At 47.2% G+C, this 22,299-nt stretch overlaps 1 protein-coding gene across 2 annotated transcripts in view; it reads right to left on the reverse strand.

Annotated features, from left to right (window-relative positions):
- Positions 1-205: 205 nt before the first annotated feature.
- MPP2 (MAGUK p55 scaffold protein 2) overlaps positions 206-22,299 on the reverse strand; it is a 66,173-nt gene continuing 44,079 nt past the window's right edge. For both annotated transcript variants that reach the window (XM_081884543.1, XM_081884542.1), the window contains 8 exons: positions 21,608-21,835; positions 7,214-7,345; positions 6,353-6,458; positions 5,329-5,403; positions 5,086-5,247; positions 3,904-4,106; positions 3,092-3,220; positions 206-1,378 (listed from right to left, as the gene is read on the reverse strand). In XM_081884543.1, the coding sequence (XP_081740669.1) occupies positions 1,202-1,378; positions 3,092-3,220; positions 3,904-4,106; positions 5,086-5,247; positions 5,329-5,403; positions 6,353-6,458; positions 7,214-7,345; positions 21,608-21,835 (1,212 nt within the window). In that variant the 3' untranslated portion in view covers positions 206-1,201. The remainder of the gene's footprint in view (positions 1,379-3,091; positions 3,221-3,903; positions 4,107-5,085; positions 5,248-5,328; positions 5,404-6,352; positions 6,459-7,213; positions 7,346-21,607; positions 21,836-22,299) is intronic.

Below are 22,299 nucleotides of genomic sequence, written 5' to 3' on the forward strand. Positions count from 1 at the left end.
CCAGCCCTGGGTTTCCCTCACAGCCTCCCTACGCTGCTTTCCTACTAGTGGGTCAACTTCCCGGAGGCTGGAGAAGAACGACTTCCTAGCTGGTACAACGACGCTGCCTTTTGCAGAGTCAAACCATAAGCCCCCCCTTGCCCAGTGTTGCCTAGGAGAGTTGAAAGAAGCTCTTCTAAGAGCTTGGGGCAGGGAGAGAGGTCTTCGGGGAGGCTGAGGGAGACCCAGGTTGCACCAGAGACACAATGCGCCCAACAGCTCTTTCAGGATATTTGCAGCGAGGGAGCCCGCCTCTGCAAACAGCATAAAACAAAAACAAACCATATTAAATATCCCCATTTTACAGACAGCTAAACTGAGGCCGAAGGATCTCATTCAGCTGCCAGCTACCACGGCCCAGGGGAAAAAGTCCAAATGCAAAGTCCCCACCACCAGGCTATCTTGCACCACATTCTTCCTTGCCTCGTTTACAAACCTTTCAGGCGTCCCTCTGCCGTTTTCCCAACACCCCGCAAAATCTCGTGCTGACCAAGGTTGGCAAGGCATTCGCCCCTCCCCTCCTCCAATATACTCAGCATGGTATGTTCAGGGGAGCCAGGAGGGGCGAAAACACCAGGCTACCAGTTCTTTTGGCAATATTGAGATTGTGGTTCATCGACAAAGCAGTGATTTTGGCAGTGAGTTAGCTGTGACTGGAGAGGCATTGTGTTCCCTGCCCACCCCTCTTCCGCCTGACCCAATCAGAGGAGCCGGACACAATTGGGTGGAGCCGACGGGGCAAGGCATTGTGGGTAACTGGTAGCCTGGCTCGACCCCTCTGACCAACCCCTCACGTCCGCCATGAGATGAATTCTTCCTGCGTTGCCAGCAATGGTAGGAGAGGGTGGGGGAGAGCAGCCGCCCCCCCACATGTGTGGCAGAGTTCTTGGCTGGTTGGAGGTGATCTGGGGCCGGACCGTCAAGGAAGCACCTTTGCTTTTCGAATCTAATAAAGCCAACTTTTTTGCTGCGCCTGATTTGCCTGGGCTATTCAGGTGGTGCCCGGTGGGTGGGAAAAGGAGAAAGACGTCAAGGGATGGGGGCATGTGCTGGGTGCTGCAGGTTAAGAGATCTGGGATTCTTGGCCCAGTGAGGAGGACAAAGCCGACACTCTTGAGGCTGTGGGGAGGAGGAGGAGAAGGAGTAGAGGCGGGGCGTCCCTCTAGTAGACCCAGCTGACGGGGACCCATTGCGGTTCGTTGTGCAACTTCTCCAAGGCTTCCTGCAGCTGCTGGAATGTCTGCTCCATGTTGTCGTTGACCAAGCAGAGGTCAAAGTAGTGACCGTAGCCTCGCTGGATCCGGCAGCTCTCGTCAACCGTCCGCTTCAGGTCAGCATCCTGGCAGGACACGCAAATTATTATTATTAGTAGTATTATTATTAATTGAATTTATACCCGGAGGTCTCAGGGCATTTCAAAGAACAAACTCAATACAGTGGTACCTCGGGTTAAGTACTTAATTTGTTCCGGAGGTCCGTTATTAATCTGAAACTGTTCTTAACCTGAAGCAGCACTTTAGCTAATGAGGCCTCCTGCTGCCGCCGTGCCGCCAGAGCACGATTTCTGTTCTCATCCTGGAGCAAAGTTCTTAACCTGAAGCACTATTTCTGGGTTAGCGGAGTCTGTAACCTGCAGCGTATGTAACCTGAAGCGTATGTAACCCGAGGTACCACTGTATATAAAACCTCAAAATATAAAACCTCAAAATAAAAGCAATAACCCAATACAGTCATACCTCGGGTTACAGATGCTTCAAGTTGTGTTTTTTTGAGTTACGGACCGCAGAAACCCGGAAGTACCGGAACGGTTTACTTCCGGGTTTCAACAGATACGCATGTGCAGAAATGCTAAATCGCGCTTTGCGCATGTGCAGAAGTGCCGGATCGCAACCTGCGTGTGCGCAGATGCTGTTGGTTGCGAACATGCATCCCGCACAGATCACGTTCGCAACCCGAGCATCCACTGTAATCCAAAAAGTCTCCTTTCTTCTAACTTGAAGCCGTTGGTTCAGGTCCTACCCTCCAGAGCCTTCGGCCCTCCAGATGTTTTGGACTACAATTCCCATCATCCCTGTTAGCTAGGGATTGTGGGAGTTGTAGGCCAAAACATCTGGAGGGCCGCTGGTTAGGGATGCCTGCTCCAGATCATGAGAAAGCAAGCTTGCTCCATTTTCCATGTGACAACGAGTCCTTTAGATATTTGAAGATAGCTATCTTATCTCCCTCCATCCCAGAGAGGTTTGAAAGGTAGCAACAAGAGAACAGGCTTTCTCTGTGGCGGCCCCCAATCTGTGGAATGCTCTCCCCAGAGAGGCTCGCCTGGTACCATCATTACATGTCTTTAGGAGCCAGGCAGAAACATTCCTCTTAACCCAGCCCTTTGGCCATTCCATAATCTATGGCCTGTTAAAGCTGTGCAGCGGGAGGCTGTTATTATGATTATTTTATTATTATGCTGTCTATTATTATGTTTTTGTTTTTATGCTCTGTGTGGGTTTTTTGAATAAATTTTATTAGAATATAAAGAATAGAGAGGTTATTGTAAAACAACAGTAACAACAACAACAACAATAATAATAATATGCTACATAACCCTGTGATCTTTTGATAAAGGGTGGTATATAAATTGAATTATTATTATTATTAAAGACAAAGAAGAAAGGAAAATTGAACAGGAACACTGTCAAATAACTGGACCATTGAATACATCAGCAAGATTTCCATGCCATAGTTTCTCCCCCCAAGTGGATGGCTGGAGGTCTCCCATTAACAGCATTTCCATTAACATAGCTGATATATTTATGAGGACCACACCTTATATCAAAATGATGGTATTTAGCTTAGATTCTAACAACCCTTCTGTGTTACGCTAGGGGTTATTGTGGAGGGACTGGCTCCCCCCGGCCAAGTTCTGTGCAGGAGGTGTGCTTGACAAGGCCACCTCCAGAGGCCTCCTTCCTTGCAGCCGCTAGCCCCAGCTGCTGCTGCTACCCCTCCTCCTCGCCACTGCTTCTGCCCGCTTGCCTGCCATGTGGGCATTGAGGGGACTCACCGCAAGCTGCTTGGTTGCCACACCGTTCTCCAGCGCTGCCTTGTTCATGGCTCGAAGGGTTTCAAAATCCGGTGCCTCAATGAACACCACGTACGGGACGAACTCCGCTGTCCTCAAAACTTTCACAGCCTTTTGACGCATCCGAGAGGGGGGGGCAAAGAAAGAGGAAAGAGAGAGAGAGAAAGAAGAGAGAAGAGAGAGAGAGAGGAAAGAAAGAGGGGAGAGGGGGGGAGAGAGAGAGAGGAAAGAAAGAGGAGAGAAAGAGAGAGAGAGAAGAGAGAAGAGAGAGGAAAGAATGAGAGAGAGGAAGAGAGAGAGAAGAGAGAAGAAAGAAAGAGAGATAGGAGGGAGGAGAGGAGGGAAGGAAGGAAGGAAGGAAGGAAGGAAGGAAGGAAGGAAGGAAGGAAGGAAGGGAAAGAAAGAAAGAAAGAAAGAAAGGAAGGAAGGAAGGAAGGAAGGAAGGAAGGAAGGAAGGAAGGAAGGAAGGAAGGAAAAAAGAAAGAGGGAGGGAGGGAGGGAGGGAGGAGGAAAGAAAGAGAGAAAGGAGGAAAGAAAGAAAGAAAGAAAGAAAGAAAGAAAGAAAGAAAGAAAGAAAGAAAGAAAGAAAGAAAGAAAGAAAGGGAGACTGACTTCCAGTACTGCAACAGTCGAGTTGCAATTCTGTACTTACAAATTATGTGACCTGAATAGATTATGCAATCCAAGACCTAGCATTGCAACCAGGAAAGGTTCGTGGCACAGCCCACCAAGGGAAGATGCTCTCCCCACTCCTCCCTTGGTCCCAACCCTTGGAGTCAGAAAAGAAGCAGTACCTGGGGGTTCACATCCAGAATGCACATCTTGCCTGACTCTACGACTTCATGGATGGAGTCAATCTTGGTCCCATAGAGGTTCCCTTCATACTCGCCGTGTTCCAGGTAGCGGCCTGCTTTGATGTCTCCCTCCATCTCACTCCTGGTCACAAAGCAGTACACATGCCCCGTCTTCTCGTGCTCCTTGGGTCTCCGCGAAGTATCTGCAGAAGCACAGATGAACAAAGAAAGATCACCCGGAAACTGAAACTGGAGATGGGATCTCCGGTTTGGACACACTGGAGAGGTAAAAGATTTGGATTATCGTAAAAGATGTCAGGAAGAAATGATTAATAATAGGAACTGCAAAGGGGAAGAGGGAAGACCAGGAGATTCTTTTGAATCTTGTTTTTATGTTGTACGTTGGATATTTGGCTGTAAAACTTTAATCTGAAAAACCAAAAAAAAGTGTGTATGTCTGTGTGTGTGTGTGTGTGTGTACACACACACACACACACACAACCACAAATATTATTTTACAAATAAATCAAGGTGTGTGAATGTGAAACGGGCCCAGAAATAGACCGATTCATCCATTCCTAACACAAGGTGCAGGAGTCTCCTTCGCATACACACACAGACCCAGGGCAGAGTGCAACAACAGGACTAGGATCTGCCAGGATATTAAGATGCCCCCCGTGCCCCCAAGTCAGGAGTCCAGGTTCCCAGCTTGATAACACAGTAAGGGTAGGTAATGAAAAAGGAGGATTTATTGCAAAAACAAACAGATAGCTCCGAACGGCTCCAGCATCATTACTCAAGATGACCCTTCTGGAGAGTGCTTCCGGCCACGGCAGAAGATACTGAACTTACGGCTCTTATGCCTCTTGTTTTGCTTCCTGTCTAGCAAGCCTCCCATTCGTCGACTCCTTGGTCTTAGTGAGTCAGCTCCAACCTCTTCCTGGCCTGAGAGGCTGAGTCTATTCATGCCTATTTGTGCTTCCTGAGAGCTTTGGCTTAGCCTGCTCTTAGCCTTATCAGCCGGCCCATCAAGGTCAGGAAGAGCAGACGTCTGCAGCTGATGGCTCTCCCCTGCCTAACATCTAAGTCTCTCTGTTCCTGGCTGCTTTCTGCAGTTGGCTGCAAACCTTCACTGGGAGCTGGCTCATTCCTGACACCCCGTCTGCAATCAGCAAGACTCACACGGGATAGTGGTTCCGTACTGCGACTGGTCAGACATGATGAGCTTGTTCTTAAGACTGCGCCGGCCGACCCCCTGAGCCCCGATCAGCACCAAGGTTTTTCTGCGGAACGGAGGCATGCGAGCCACTTCCTCGTAGATCAGCAGCTCGTGCCGGTCGAACTCTGAAGTGGGAGGGAAAGAAATCGCCGTCAGCCGTTAATGCAGAGGAAGCATGGTCAGGCGATGGAGAAATGTGAAGACACCCTTGCCTGCATTTTTGGTGGTCAGATACATCATCCTCTTCTTCTTCTTGCCGCTGAGGCTTCCGCACAAGGCACCTGCCAGGAGGGGGAAAGGAGGCACTAAGCAAAGCTGCAGAGAGAGGAAGCTATCGCACGTGTGGAAGAAGGTGGGAGTAGGGGCACATTCACACGACGCACCTTGAAAGCACCACAATGCCACTTTAAACGGCCATCGCTTCCCCCAGAGAATTCTGGGAGCCGCAGATTGTCAACAGTTCTTAGAAGACCCTTTACAGTGGCACCTTGGTTTTCAAACTTAATCCGTTCCGGAAGTCCGTTCCAAAACCAAAGCGTTCCAAAACCAAGGCATGCTTTCCCATAGAAAGTAATGCAAAATGGATTAATCCGTTCCACACTTTTTTAAAAAACCCTAAAATAAATGGCAAAAACAGACAGACCTGAATGCAGCACTCAGAAAAAAAGTGTGGCCCTCAAATCGGAAGTGTGGCACTCAAATTGGAAGTGTGGGACTCAAATCAGAGCATGTTCAGCTTCCGAAAAGAAGTTTGCAAACCGGAACACTTTCTTCCGGGTTTGCAGCGTTCAAGTTCCAAATTGTTTGACAATTAAGCCATTCGAGAACCAAAATACCACTGTATTCTCCTCTCAGAGCTATCTCCCAGAGTTCCCCAGGAAGACAGATTGACTGTTAAACCACTCTGAGAATTGTAGCTCTGGGAGGGGAACAGAGGGTCTCCTAAGAATTCTCAGCGTCCTTGACAAACGGCAGCTCCCAGAATTCCTTGGGGCAGTGGTTCTCAACCTGTGGGTCCCCAGATATTGTTGGACTACAACTCCCATCATCCCTGAGGTCTGGCCTTGCTAGCTAGGGGTGATGGGAGTTGCAATTCAATAACATCTGGGGACCCACAGGTTGAGAAAGGCTGGAAAATCCCATTTCCCCCCTCAAACCGTTTCACAATCTATGTCTCTCTTCCCAGGGAACTCTGAGAACTGAGGCTCTGGGAGGGGCTGTGCCTTTTACCTGATGAGGGGGTGACTTCGAGGTCTCGCTTCACAAAGGCCTTACGTTTCTCCTCCAGCAGCTGGCTCGGGATCAGACCAGCACTGCCGCCTTCCACGTGGCAGGCCTGAAACAACCAAAGGTTAGTTCTGAGGTGGGGAGGTAAATTGCGGGACCCGAGATCACGGAAAAACCTTTCCCCCTCCCACAAAGGCACACAACCCATTTTCTTCATTCTGACATTTTTAGCAGTTGCAGTATTAATAAAAGAACTGCAGTAAAGTAGAGGTGGAGACCCCCTGAAATATATTCAGAGTCGCAAAGTGATTTCATGCTCTTTATTCAGCTCATAGTGGTGAGGAGGAATGAATGAAAGTCCTCTCAAAGTATCTGCTTTATATACATTATTTACACAATGGGCTGCACATGATTGGCTAATTCCAGAATTCTACTGTAAGCCAATCAGGTTGTGGATTCACTTCTATCTGGAGCATGATTGGGTGGTTCCTGCCAACCAATCATACTGCTGCATTGTTCTAGGACCAATCAGACTGCTGCATTCTGAATCCTATTGTTCTAGGACCAATCAGACTGCTGCAGTTTGGATCCTATTCAATTCAGTCCATAACACCCCCTCATACAGACTTCTTGTTTTTTGCCTAGGAATTGCATTACTTTCTAGGACACCTAAATGTGCAGATGTCCTATTCTGTCTTGCATGGAGCCAGTCTGATTTCCCTTGCTGGTTCTGGCCTAGCTCCCTACATATTGATTTCTTGGTGGCAAACAGCTATCCCTGAACGCCACCCATGCCTAATCCCATGAACATGCACCCGGGCCTGATCCTGCCCATGGCTCATTTATTTGACACAAGGTCCATACCTGCCACCAGTTGGGGTCATCTTGGTTGACGATCTGGAGGAGGTCTCCGGCAATGAACTTCAGCCCGGCTTCCTTACATGGAATGAGGTTGTCAGAGGCTGGGTCATAGTCAAAGTGGGCCTTCACAAACACCTATGGAAGGGGAAGCAAGGTGAGATGAGGTGGGAAGCTCTGAAGTGAGAGAGGAGACTCAGAAGGACCTATCCGAGGGGTGTTGACATCATGAGCCAGCTAAGATTGTGGGCTTGCAGGTCACGGTAGACTGTGGCATTGACACCAGAAACCATGGAATTGAAAACAGGAAGGGATGAAAGATACGTATTACAGGGAAATGTGAGCAGGACAGTTCTACCCATCTCAAGTCTCCAGTTCTGCGGGAGATAGCTATGCCTGTCCCAACCCTGCAATAATAAAATAGTAACAATTATGATTATAATTTGTTATCATTGATTATTTATACCCCACCCATCTGGCTGGGTTTTCCCAGCCACTCTGAGCAGCTCCCAGCAGAATACTAAAAACACAATAAAACATCATACATTAAAAACTTCCCTAAACAGGGCTGCCTTCAGATGTCTTCTAAAAGCCAGATAGTTGTTTATTTCCTTGACATCTGATGGGAGGGTGTTCCAGAGGGCGGGCGTCACTTCTCACAGGGAGGGAACTGCCAGCAGCCCCTCAGAGCTGGCCCTCAGGCTGAACAATGGGGGTGGAGACGCTCCTTCAGGTATACTGGGCCGAGGCCGTTCAGGGCTTTAAAGGTCAGCACCAACACTTGGAATTGTGCTTGGAAACGTACTGGGAGTCTTTTAGGACCGGTGTTATGTGGTCTTGGCGGCCGCTTCCAGTCACCAGTCTAGTTGCCGCATTCTGGATTAGTTGTCGTTTCCGGGTCACCTTCAAAGGTAGCCCCATACCACCAACCCCTAAACCTTCCCAGAAAACTTATAGCAGGGGAAAAGAAGAAGTGGTGGCATCAGGTATTGGTGTGCCAGCCTAAACTGGTAATAAGCACTCCAGGCCCTGCCACCACCGGGGCATCCCCGGGCATGCTGGGTGCAGCTGAACTCCCAAACAGCCGGCATGGTCCTTCAGGAGTGCAATTCCATCTAGGACTAGCTACAAGCAACAACACACACACATACACACACAGCTTGACCTGCAGAAACCAGTGAAATAAGTAACTTGCAGCACAGAGATGAGCAAACTTAGCCTGCCCATTTTTGCAAATTAAACCACAGCTCAGAAACTTGGGGGAGGCGGGGAGTTGGCAACATGAGGCTTCCTAGCCGAACTGAAGCCTGGTTACCCTTTTCTTTAGCAATAAATTGCTGGTTTTCATTGTAACGCTCTAACTGCAAACACCTCCTCCCTCCTTGTGGACTGAAAAGAACAATCCGGCAGTCGGGAGACGAATCCAGCAATTTGCCAGAGAGACTGCAGAGCAAGAGCATGGCCAGTACAGTACTTATTTTGCCCTCTTATCTTCGAACAATAAATCCTGGTGGTGGAAGGCAGCGAGGAAAAAACACTAGCCTCTCTCTCTCTCTTCATTATAGACTCCTTTTATTTGCATTCGCAGGAGACACACACTGCTGACGTCTCCCGGGAAACGGATCATATCTGAGCCTGTCTGTCGAGACCTTTCACTCGTCCCCCTCCCTGCCCAATCTGAATGCTTGCGGGGACGAAAACACAGAAGGATGTTTGCAAAGAAACTCAGGGGGTCAGCGCTTGAGCAGTAGCAAAGGGAGAAGAGAACCCCAGTTCAGGCTCTCTCGATCCCCACCCTTGCAGCCCCTCATTGAATCTCAAAAATGAAATGTTGTCGAAGATCAAACTTGGCTCTACTTCTCACAGATCAAGGGAAATGGGCTAAGGCACTGGCTGGCCAGGGATGTGGGAGAAATGTGATTCCATTAAAAATGTTTTCCTTGAAACATTTTAATGGATAACAAAGCCACATAGAGCATCTCTGCTTTCAGTTCATAGAGACTTTTTCTACAGCTCTGTTACATTTGGAGCGAGAAATTTCTATCGTAGGCATTGTGAGTCTGGAGAACTTAAATCACTTGCACTTTCAGGAAGCAATACGCAAAGTGAAACCCAGCTGTCCTTTAAAATGTGCACTGCTCTGAATGCTGCAGTAAAGTACCCCTGGATGGTTAAGTCCAGTCAAAGGTAACTATGGGGTTACGGCGCTCATTTAGCTTTCAGGCCGAGGGAGCTGGTGTTTCTCCACATGGCCAGCATGACTAAACGCTTCTCACACAACGGGACACAGTGACAGAAACCAGAGTGCACGGAAATGCTGTTTACCTTCCTGCTGCAGCGGTACCTATTTATCTACTTGCGGCTGGTGTGCTTTTGAACTGCCAGGTTGGCAGAAGCTGGGACAGAGCAATGGGAACTCACCACCCTCAAGCACATTTGAACCACTGACCTTCTGATCAGCAACCCCAAGTGGCTCTGAGGTTTAGACCACAGCAACACCTGTGTCCCTGATTGTTGCAGTAAAAGGTAAAGGGACCCTTGACCATTAGGTCCAGTCATGGACGACTCTGGGGTTGCGGCGCTCATCTCGCTTTATTGGCTGAGGGAGCTGGCATACAGCTTCCGGGTCATGTGGCCAGCATGACTAAGCCGCTTCTGGCAAACCAGAGCAGTGCACGGAAACGCCGTTTACCTTCCCGCCAGAGCGGTATCTATTTATCTACTTGCACTTTGATGTGCTTTTGAACTGCTAGGTTGGCAGGAGCAGGGACCGAGCAACGGGAGCTCACCCCATCACGGGGATTCAAACCGCCGACCTTCTGATCGGCAATCCCTAGGCTCTGTGGTCAAACTCACAGCGCCACCCGAGTCCCGAATGTTGCAGTACAGTCCTGCAAATGTGCATAAATGCAGTCTAGGATCATAGAGTCCTAGAGTTGGAAGGGAGCACAAGGAAACCTGACAGGTGATGGTGGACTGTGTCTTCCACTGGCACCTGAGGGCAGAATGCTGTTCTTCCCCCCTCCCTCCCAGCATTTGCCTTCTGAAGCAGCCTCCTCATTCTACCTAACAGCAGGGCCGGCCCTGAATACATCCTTCCCCTGTTGCTTCTCTGCTCTAAGTTGTTCCCTCCCAAAGCCCTTGAGCAAGTTATATATTATCTCTCCAGACAGAGGGAAAGATTGAGGTGGGGAAGCAGAGGAGGATTGTGTAATAAGTTAACGTGTCTTCCCAAGCGCGCACGCACACACACATACACAAGACCCTGCTGTCGTTTTTTAGGCCGCTATTGGGGCTTGTTGGTGTGAAATAATCCTCTTTGCTTCCACAAAGCAGCAGGATTATATTCACATGAAAACAAGCAGCGCTCGTCTCCATCACCACCACTCACGTCATACTTCCCCCTCCCCTCTGCCGCTCGCTCGCTTTGGAATCAGCATGGGCTTTGTGACAAGGAGCTGTTGCTAACTCATTACACAGTCCCTCCCTCTGGAATGCTTCTAGCTTCGCCAGACGTTACTCTCAAATCCCCGCCTGCACCATCGCAACAGGGAGAACACTCGAGTATTCCATACAGAACGCACGTATGCCCTCAAATCGTCCCCCCCTACTTTTTATTCCCTGCGTTTCACGTTTCATGCTGAAGTGTTTCCACTGAGCGATCCCAGATGTACTCCGAAGACTGGTGGATAGCAGAGGGGTGCTGCAAGCATTCTGCTACCCGTGTTCGGAGGATAACATCTCTGTCACAGCGGCCTGCAAGCAGGGCTTGAAATTTGCTCCAGACTTTAAGGAAGAATCAAGTGTCCATGTTTACCAGGAACAGTTCCCCTGTAAATAGATCTCTATTCATTACATTTTGTGAGGTTCAGGCATTGGCATCGTTCTTCGGAGTTTAGTTTTTCTCCAGTGGCATCTAGAAATTCAGTCTCCCAGTGGATGTGTCAATGCATATCATCCTATACTGGGAGAGCAAGGCACCATGCACTGGTTTTTACATATGTTTGGACGTGATATACCATGCCAAAACATGGTTTAGCATGACCTGTGCTACCCAGGGCTATGCCATGCTCTGGCAGAGCACTACATCTATCTATCTGTCTGTCTATCTGTCTATCTGACTGTCTATCTATCTATCTATCTATCTATCTATCTATCTATCTATCTATCATCTATCTATCTATCTATCTATCTATCTATCTATCTATCTATATCTATCGTTTTTCAAAATATTCATTTAAACAACCTTAAATCCATGACTTCCCTTCTTCCCTTTCCGTGGTTCATTTTGCATACCACACATCCCTGGATATTTTAGATGAACTAAACCATTCAGTAATCCATTGTTACATCCATTAAAACTTGCTTTCACTGTTGAATTTATCTTACTGCTACCAGCATTTTTAAATGAACACAATTTCCACCCATATATTCAGTAAACATTTTCCAGTTTTCTTTAAACATACATACTTCTTGTTCTCTTATTCTTATATGTTAAATCTGCAAGTTGCGTGTATTCCATCAGTTTTTAAGTTGCCATTCTTCTTTGGTTGGGACCTTGCTCGTTTTCCATTTTGGGGGTAACGAAACACGGGCCATGGTTGTAGCATACATAAATATAGTGGTACCTCAGGTTAAGAATTTAATTCGTTCTGGAGGTCTGTTCTTAACCTGAAACTGTTCTTAACCTGAAGCACCACTTTAGCTAATGGGGCCTCCTGCTGCCGCTGCATGATTTCTGTTCTCATCCTGAAGCAAAGTTTTTAACCCAAGGTACTATTTCTGGGTTACCGGAGTCTGTAACCTGAAGCGTCTGTAACCCGAGGTACCACTGTAGTCTTTTCTGACACCTGGGAATTTCCCTCTGAATTATTCCCAACAAAAAAGACTCTAGTTTGTTTTGGAAAGGTATGTTTAAACATTGTTGTTTTTTTCAATTCATTATATATCATTTCCCAATACTCTTTTACCCTTTTACAAGTCCACCACATATGATAAAACGTACCCTCAACCTTGTTACATCCCTAGCACTTATCTCATTTAGACTTATATATTTTAACAAGTCTGCTAGGAGCAGGAAAATGTTGTTTCTTTTGCTTACTTAAATGCCTAAGAAGCATTTTATCCTTTTACAAGTCCACCACTGAGCACTACATCTAAACCTGGCCTTGCATCCGCAAGACAAACCCATAGGCAGGAAACCGAGAAGAAATCTTTGTCTGCAGCAAGCAGAACCATGAGACTGGGCCCAGACAACATGCTAAGCCAAACCATAGCTTAGTTGGCACAGCAGGACTGAGGACAGCCACAATTTTTGGTTTGGCTAAGCTACGGTTTGGCTTAGCATTACGTGAAAACTGCATCACTGGGAGAGTAGACGGTGAAATCCTAAAGGAAGCCTCAACAGTATTTATGTGCACATGTGACTACAGCAGCAAGGATTCTACACGCACAGAAATGGAAGGAAGAGAGAACACCCTCCAAGGAAGAACATTTGATGAAAATCTTGGAACAGGCAGAGATGGCAAAACTGACGGCACTGATGAAAGATACAAATTTTTGTTGTTGTTGTTTAGTCATTTAGTCGTGTCCGACTCTTCGTGACCCCATGGACCAGAGCACGCCAGGCACTCCTGTCTTCCACTGCCTCCCACAGTTTGGTCAAACTCATGCTGGTAGCTTTGAGAACACTGTCCAACCATCTCGTCCTCTGTCGTCCCCTTCTCCTTGTGCCCTCCATCTTTCCCAACATCAGGGTCTTTTCCAGGGAGTCTTCTCTTCTCATGAGGTGGCCAAAGTATTGGAGTCTCAGCTTCAGGATCTGTCCTTCCAGTGAGCACTCAGGGCTGATTTCCTTCAGAATGGATAGGTTTGATCTTCTTGCAGTCCATGGGACTCTTAAGAGTCTCCTCCAGCACCATAATTCAAAAGCATCAATTCTTCGGCGATCAGCCTTCTTTATGGTCCAGCTCTCACTTGCATACATCACTACTGGGAAAACCATAGCTTTAACTATACGGGTCTTTGTCGGCAAGGTGATGTCTCTGCTTCTTAAGATGCTGTCTAAATTTAGAATCTTTTAAAGAAGACTGGAAACCTTTCCTAGTCTATATAAAAAGTTATTTTCCACACATGAGGACCACAGCGGTGTCTGAAGTGTAAGAAAACAGCGGAACATATTGAGAAATATGTCACAGAGGATGGAATCAGATAAAGAGGAAACCTAAAATGAAATTTTATGTGATTTGGGTTATAAGCATTGATGCTGGACGAGTGGGAAATCAATAGTATTTTTTAATACAGAGTAGCAAATGTAACTTTCTGTGCGGAAAAAGAATACAATATTATTATATGCATTAAAGAGGAACTGCTTCACTGTAGGGAAATGATGTTTCCTTGTACAGCTTTAGTTTAGCCAAAAAAACAACCATCAGCTGCTAAGGCTACTTTTAAAAGGCTGCAAAACACAGCATAGATTCTATGGAATAAAGAAGGGGTAGGGAACTGGATGCAGCTGGGGGGGTGGATTCTTATCTCCACCCCCCTCTCCCCTTGCAGGGCCAGCCACCTGTCAATCACCTGATGTCACCATGACATTGGGTGACCCATTTTCCTTTGGCTGAGCAGTCTGAAATCAAAACAGCTGTAGGCAAAGAAACAGCACTTTGCAAGCCCCCCACTTGCACAGCACAGGGCCCTGCAGGCATTGAGAATCAGCGGATTGTCGGGACTTGCAAAGCGTTGTGCCTCACTCAGCTGCACTGGGGAGTTCCTATTGGAAATAATCGGGAGCTCGTTTCAAGCTCCCAGTTGCAGCTACATTCTTATATGTCTCCCCACCTCATGTATGATATCAGGTGAGGGGCAGATGGGTCTGATTTTGGAAAAATAACCACATGGGCCAAACAGGGATGCATGCCAGGCCTAACTGGTCCTGAAATAAAAATAAAAATAAAAATAATTTATATGCCGCCCATCTGGCTGGGTTTCCCCAGCCAGTCTGGGCGGCTCCCAGCAGAATATTAAAAGCACAATAAAACATCAAACATCAAAAACTTCCCTAAACAGGGCTGCCTTCAGATGTCTTCTAAAAGTCACAGATAGTTGTTTATTTCCTTGACATCTGAAGGGGAATGAGAATAAGGATGTTGGACATAAGGGTAAGAGTATCAGTTTACTTCTGCTCCATGTCACTTTCACTTCTCTTAATCCATAGCTCCACTCTACCCCATTCCTGCATTAAACTGCATTTTTGAAAAAAACTGCACAAAAATCAGCATTTAAATATGCAATACTAAACATCTTTCCCCTTGCAGTACACACATTTCCTCTCAAAAGACACATCCCTATATGTATTTTCACTCGACATGCACAATTCCATATGGTTTTCTAAAGGTATTTTGATATCTGCCATGTTCCAACCTGAACATTAGTCTAAGAGGTACAGAGCAGGTTGATTCCCATCAAAACTTGCAAAGATCATGAGTCTTTTGAGGCATTTCCAGTTAAATGCAGGAGGCTACAGAAGCAGCACCTCCACTCTGTTTACTGTGAAGATTGTTTGGCTTCCTTTTACCCTGCCCACCATAAACTTAAGTGTTCTGCAGCTGGTTGCAATTTGATGCAGAGTGCGGCCCCGACTTTGGCTGAAAAACAATACCTGCTTAGGAGTTAGGAGTTAACTCCCGTTCGTTCAGCACAATGGACCTTACTTCTCAGCGGTGTCTGTATATATGAATGATTAAAAGTGTTGGTGCTGACCTTTAAAGCCCTAAAGGGCCTCGGCCCAATATATCTAAAAGAGCGTCTCCACCTGAAGTCCAGCTCCGAGGGCCTTCTGGCAGTTCCCTCACTGCAATAACTGAGGTTACAGGGAACCAGGCAGAGGGCCTTCTCGGTAGCGGCGCCCGCCCTGTGGAACTCCCTCCCATCAGATGTCAAGGAAATAAACAACTACAGTGGTACCTCGGGTTAAGAACTTAATTCGTTCCAGAGGTCCGTTCTTAACCTGAAACTGTTCTTAACCTGAATAATCACTTTAGCTAATGGGGCCTCCCACTGCCGCCAGAGCACGATTTCTGTTCTCAGCCTGAAGCAAAGTTCTTAACCCGAGGTACTATTTCTGGGTTAATGGAGCCTGTAACCTGAAGTGTATGTAACCTGAAGCGTATGTAACCTGAGGTACCACTGTATCTGGCTTTTAGAAGACATCTGAAGGCAGCCCTGTTTAGGAAAGTTCTTAACATTTGATGTTTTATCGTGTTTTTAATATTCTGTTGGGAGCCCCTCAGAGCAACTGCCGCATTCTGGATTAGTTGTAGTTTCTGGGTCACCTTCAAAGGTAGCCCCACGTAGAGTGCATTGCAGTAGTCCAAGCAGGAGATAACTAGAGCATGCGAGACAGTGAAGTGGGGAATCTTCTGTAACTGCAGAAGGGAATTCCACAATTCGTTCAGGCCTTGCACGGGGAGTGACTGCGCTTCATGAAGCCACCTTCCGACTCACAGAAGACGGCAAGAACGACATTGAGGAGAGCTGGGAGAAGCTTGTTCGCCCCCGGTCCCCCTGCCTCAGGCGTTCCTGCTATACACCGTAGCAGGACGCCTGGAGAGGATGTCTCAGGCAACAAATCTTATGTGAGAAGCAGAGATGGGGTGGTCTTAGGAAGCAGAAAGCCTTTCCCCATCCTTTTCTTGCACCCCGAAGGACTAATGGCTGCGCCAGGGTCCCCTCCAAGGTGTGAAGTCCAGGTTGGTTTAGGCCAGAGACGAATGCCTGAGGTAGAAAAGCGCTACCTCCTGAGGAGAAATTTGCTCGCGTCGACTTAGGCCTCACCCAGAACCAGGTTGCCCTCCAAAAAAGGGCTGTGTGACACACCTACACAGTTTCCCATGCTCGGAGCCTGAGACGGCTATGTGTAATTGATTTGACACCTGCTCATTAAATTCTTACGCCACTATGCCCAAAGCACCCAAGCATTAAGTCACTTCTGAACTCCGCCGCATGAGACAAAGAGAGGGGACGCGTGACACAGCAGAATGGAAAAGTCACTTGGCAAAGGAGGGATGGAACAGAGAGGGACACGGACATTGGCTGAGGCAGCAGATTTCTCTCTCTTTCCTTCCCAAAGGGTTGTGAGAGATGAGGAGTTACAGCCCTCAGCCTGGGAGGGACAAATCGGTATTTCTGTTTTTACCCATTAAATCTGTTTGTGCCATTTGTGAATTAATCTGTGATTTAAAAAAACCAAAAACTCTCCATGTAAGTATTCATTTAAATTTCTACTTCCTTTAATATTCAAAAACGCATATTTTTTTTATCTCCAATAAAGCATTTAAATACGTACAGTCATACCTTGGAAGTCAAACAGAATCCGTTCCGGAAGTCCATTTGACTTCCAAAACGTTTGGAAACCAAAGCATGGCTTGTGATTGGCTGCAGGAAGCTCCTGCAGCCAATCGGAAACTGCGGAAGCCCCATCGGACCTTTGGCTTCCAAAAATAGTTTGTAAACCAGAACAGTCACTTCCGGGATTCGATCATTCGGGAGCCGAAACATTCAAGAACTAATCAGTTCAAAAACCAAGGTATGGCTGTATTTTGATATGTTTATGTCGCAACTTCTGGTTTAAAGGTGGCGAATGAGTTGTTTTAATAAATGCACAAGAAGTATGAAATCTGTTGGGTAGATGCAATCTGCACACTTGTCCAAGAGAGAGAAATCAAACCAAGAGGTGTTAATTTTGTACAGGAATCTGCAAAGATTTAGGGTTCTAGTCAATGCAGCAATTCAAGGGCTGCCAATCTCATGCCTGTATAAGCCATTGCGCCCATGAGGCTCTTCATTTGCACCCCTGCACAGCGGCCCCAGTCTTTTGAGCTTTCTCCTAGAAAGGAAGTTTTGAAACCAAAATATGCAGATACCCTTTCAAGCATTTTTCGTGAAATGAGCAAGCCCGGCTGATCTAGCTTGCTAGTGTTTTTAACCAATGAGTGAAGTCAGAGCTGTGGTTGATAAGTGAATTGTTGAGCCAACAGGCAAGAGGAATTCCTGGGGTCTTAAAGGCCTGCTGTTTTCTCCTTTTTAATGTATTTTTTTCCCTGCTTCTGTCTTATTTTCCAGGCAGAAATTCAACAGTTTATGCTTGCGCTCATATGGAAATACAGTTATGAGGAAAGCATTTCCCCGACTGCACACTTTCTAATTTTCTGCCCCCACAGCAGCCATTTTGTGACTTGTGCCCTCAGAACTCTCAATATTCAAAATGTGCCCCCTGGTCCGAAAAGGCTGGCGACCCCTGTGGCCATCAAATAAATAAATATAGATAGGGATTAGGAACATCTAAGAAGATATACCAGGAGGTGGTATGTCCAACTGTGTAAGAACGCTGCCAGAAGTAATGGTTGCCAGATCATAATTCAAAGAAAAGTGAGGAACAGGGAGAGAGTATACAGGGAAGAGCCATGTACTCAACTGTGGCTGGAATGGGGATGGTTTCTATAGGGTTCCTTAGATTCACATATTTTATTGGAAGTTGGAATCTGCACACCATCTCAGGCGAGCTGAAAATCTGAGATGCAAACACAACAATGCATTGGTTATGAAGAAATCTTCTCCTGAGTCCATGGTGAGATTGACAGCAGGAGCCTCTGAGCAAGGCCATCTGTCATAACTCAGGACACACGAGAAATGCTTTATGCACCAAGAGTCATGGAAGATGGAGCGATCCTCTCCTTGGACAATCTCAGGAAGCAGCCAGAGTGTCAAATACTTTGGCATGTACTTCCAGGAGGAGAAATCCAAAGGATCTGCGATGAGTCCACCCCCTGCTCCTGAGATTTCCTTGCCTACAGGCTGTAACACTAACAGCTCTTCTCCAAAAAAAACCTCCCTCTGGACACCCTGTCTTCCATGACTGTGAGGCAAGGCCTCTTTCCACCTGCCTCACCCCACCCTCCGACCCTAGGAGTCCTCATAAGGGAGCAGTTCCTGGAGGAAGAACTGTGAGGGGAGAGACTCCATCAGGCAAGGCCTCTTTCCACCTACCTTGCCCCACCCTCTGACCCTAGGAGTCCTCATAAGGGAGCAGTTCCTGGAGGAAGAACTGTGAGGGGAGAGACTTTGTCAGGCAAGGCCTCCTTCCACCTGCCTTGCCCCACCCTCTAGTCTCTGCTTCTCAATTTGTATTGTATTATTTTATGTACTATTGGGACACGGGTGGCGCTGTGGGTTAAACCACAGAACCTAGGACTTGCTGATCAGAAGGTCGGCGGTTCGAATCCCCGAGACGGGGTGAGCTCCCGTTGCTCGGTCCCTGCTCCTGCCAACCTAGCAGTTCGAAAGCAGGTCAAAGTGCAAGTAGATAAAGAGGTACCACTCCGGTGGGAAGGTAAACGGCATTTCCGTGTGCTGCCCTGGTTTGGCAGAAGCGGTTTAGTCATGCTGGCCACATGACCCGGAAGCTGTACGCCGGCTCCCTCAGCCAGTAAAGTGAGATGAGCACCGCAACCCCAGAGTCGTTCGTGACTGGACCTAATGGTCAGGGGTCCCTTCACCTTTACCTATTTTATGTACTGTGGCTTGCTGTTGTTTTATTGATTATACTTTAGAAATTATTTATTGTAACTGTTTAACTTTTATATGTTATTATTATTTATTACAATTCTAATGATTGTTGAGTGTTACTTTTTTGACGTAGGTTGCCTATTTTAAAGTTTTATTACCACATTTTTGTATTGCATTAGATTGTTATGAGATGTACATTTTTTGCTTCTTCAGCTTTTAAACCGCCTTGAGTATTGCAAGATAGAAAGACGGTATACAAATTAAAAAATGGTAATGATGATAAAGCGCGCAAATTCCAGGGAGACAAAAGACACTGCAGCCTGTGGCCCCTTCGGTTGAAGACGGAGTTCCTCCAGGGAGGTGAAACCTGGGATTTTTGGACCCCTGACTAAAGAACAAGACTATATCAGTTGTCACTAGGCTTTGGACTGGCGCTGGGGCAAGACTTCAGTCTGCTGAGGGAGCACTGCTTGCGGATGCAAAATCTTGTCTCTGACTCCAAAGTGCGCTGACCAAGGTGCTGAATTTCATTCCACTCTGTTGCCTGCCTGTCAGAACCTATTACCCATGCTCGGTTGAGACTGATGGTTGTTCCCCAGATGACCCGCCTCGCGACGGCTCGTTTTAGATACAGCATACAGAAAGTTTGGCCAACTTTCCCAATACAGTATTACATAAAACAAAATGAAGAAATCACTGGCAACAGCTGCAAACAGAAAGCTGGGCAGCTTGCGGAGGTTAGCGTAAGAACATTAAGAAGAGCCTGCAGGATCAGGCCCACCTGCCCCAGCATCCTGTTCTCACCGTGTGGGAAACCAGCAAGCAGGATGAGAGCAGAAGAACTTCCCTCCTGCGGTTTCCAGCAACTGGTATTCAGAAACATGGTTGCCTCCAACTGTGGCGGCACCGCATAGCCATTGTTGGCTAGTAAAAAGGTAAAAGGTAAAGGACCCCTGGATGGTTAAGTCCAGTCAAAGGCGACTATGGGGTTGAGGCACTCATAATAAGAATAATAATTTATTATCTATACCCCGCCCATCTGGCTGAGTTTCCCCAACCACTCTGGACGGCTCACAATCGAGTGTTAAAAACAATACAGCATTTAACAATAAAAACTCCTCTAAACAGGGGTTCAGATGTCTTTTAAAGATAGTTGTTGTTGTTTAGTCGTGTCCGACTCTTCAAGACCCCATGGACCAGAGCACGCCAGGCACTCTAAAATAGCTGCTTATTTCCTTGACATGTGATGGGAGGGAGTTCCACAGGGCGGACGCCACTACCGAGAAGGCCCTCTGACTGGTTCCCTGTAACCTCACTTCTTGCAATGAGGGAACCGCCAAAAGGCCCTGGGCGCTGGACCTCAGTGTCTGGGCTGAACGATGGGGGTGGAGACACTCCTTCAGGTATACAGGACCGAGGCCGTTTAGGGCTTTAAAGGTCAGCACCAACACTTTGAATTGTGCTCGGAAATGTACTGGGAACCAATGCATATCTCTCAGGACCGGTGTTATGTGGTCCCCGTGGCCACTCCCTGTCACCAGTCTAGCAGCCGCATTCTGGATTAATTGCAGTTTCTGGGTCACCTTCAAAGGTAGCCCCACGTAGAGCGCATTGCAGTAGTCCATCTCACTTTCAGGCCAAGCGTCTGTCCACAGACAGCTTTCCAGGTCATGTGGCCAGCATGACTAAGCCACTTCTGCACAACGGGACACTGTGACAGAAGCCAGAGCGCAAGGAAACACCATTTACCTTCCCACCAGAGCAGTACCTATTTATCTACTTGCACTGGTGTGCTTTCGAACTGCTAGGTTGACAAGAGCTGGGCCAGAGCATTGGAAGCTCACCCCATTGTGGGGATTCGAACCACTGACCTTCTGATTGGCAAGCCCAAGAGGCTTGGTGGTTTAGACAATAGTGCCACCCATTAGTAGCCATCGATAGCACTCTCCTCCATGATTTTGTCTAATCCTCTTTCAAAACCATCCATCCAAGTTGGTGGCCATCACTGCTTCCTATGTGCTGCATGGAGAAGTACTTTCTTTTATCTGTTCTGAATCTTTCAGCAAAAAAATATCACAGTAGTTAACAGCATCACAGCGTTCAAAACAGTCACACGGGGGGCGGGGAGAATATTCATGCTATAAGGCTGCAGATAGTGCTGGAGGGCCATAAAGGGTCCTTTGTGGCTCTCTTGTAGGCACCCGCTATGAACACGAGAGCATCTGAGCAACACTTGCAAATGCCAAGCTACCGAAAACAGGGGGGCTTTTAAAAGCACTTTGAGCTTTCAAATGTTTAATCGGTACTGAGTCAACGTTTTGTTGATTAGCTAGTGGTGGTGGCCAAATTTAAATTGGTAGCCCTGCAAGTTAAGAGCACGTAACTTGTTTGTTTTCATGGGCTATTTTAGTTCTCAGTGTGCTCTTCCTGCCACAGGGAATGCAGAAGAAAATACTGCGGACAGCCTTTCCTTTTTGGAAAAAGAGCTTTGGGACGTTATCATAGACTTCCCCCCAGCAGCTCAGAAAGGCACCAGTACGGATGTTCTAATAATATCAAAAAAAAGAAAATAGATAAATAATTGATGAATTCTTTAATCAGCCGACAGCGTAATCATGATGATTTTAGGACGGGGAATCTTTCTGAAAGGAAGAGAGAAGAAAGGAAGGAGTGGGGAAAGAAATGAAAGAATAAAGTGGAAAGCCTGCCTGTTTCAGTTAAGAGATGACGATCACATTTTATCTTTGTTCCAGGCAGAGGTGGGGGGGGCGGGGCAATTAGCAATACCTTATTTAGCACAGGGGAGACAAGTAATTAAATGATGGCGCCTCCTACCTGGCGAGGTGGGTGTGGCTCCTGGTAACTGGGCAGGATCTTGAGTACGACGCTTCCGCTGGCGTTTTTCAGCACCTCTTGCAATGCCCGTGGGTCACTGCCCACCTCCTGCCCGTTCACCTCCTTGATGATGTCACCCACATGCAGCAGCCCCTGCTGGTCAATCATGCCTCCGTGCAGGATGCGGGCAATGACAAGCTCGCCGCGCTCCACCCGGAACGTCACACCCTGATGGGAAGAGAAACCAGCAAGAGCGCAGGGTCAATGCAAAGCAGGTATGGGTAATGGAGACAGGTCCAGCCAAACCATGAGGCAGGCTGAAGCAGCTGTTCCACCTGGGCTACCCTATTGCTATGCACCGTATTTTTCGCTCTATAAGGCGCACCTTTTCCCTCCTAAAAAGTAAGGGGAAATGTGTGTGCGTCTTATGGAGTGAATGCAAGCTGTGCAGCTATTGCTGAAGCCAGAACAACAAGAAGGATTGTTGCGAAGCCTCTTCAACAACATTTGATTCAGAATTTTTTCCCCCTTGTTTTCCTCCTCTAAAAACTAGGTGCGTCTTATGGTCTTATAGAGTGAAAAATACGGTAAGTGACAGGTTGGTTGGTTAGTTGATTAGTTGGTTGGTTACAGGGCCGGATTTAGGTTTGATGAGGCCCTAAGCTACTGAAGGTAATGGGGCCCTTTATATG

Source organism: Podarcis melisellensis (assembly GCF_964234715.1).
Source record: "Podarcis melisellensis genome assembly, chromosome: 13".
Taxonomy (NCBI): Eukaryota; Metazoa; Chordata; class Lepidosauria; order Squamata; family Lacertidae; genus Podarcis; species Podarcis melisellensis.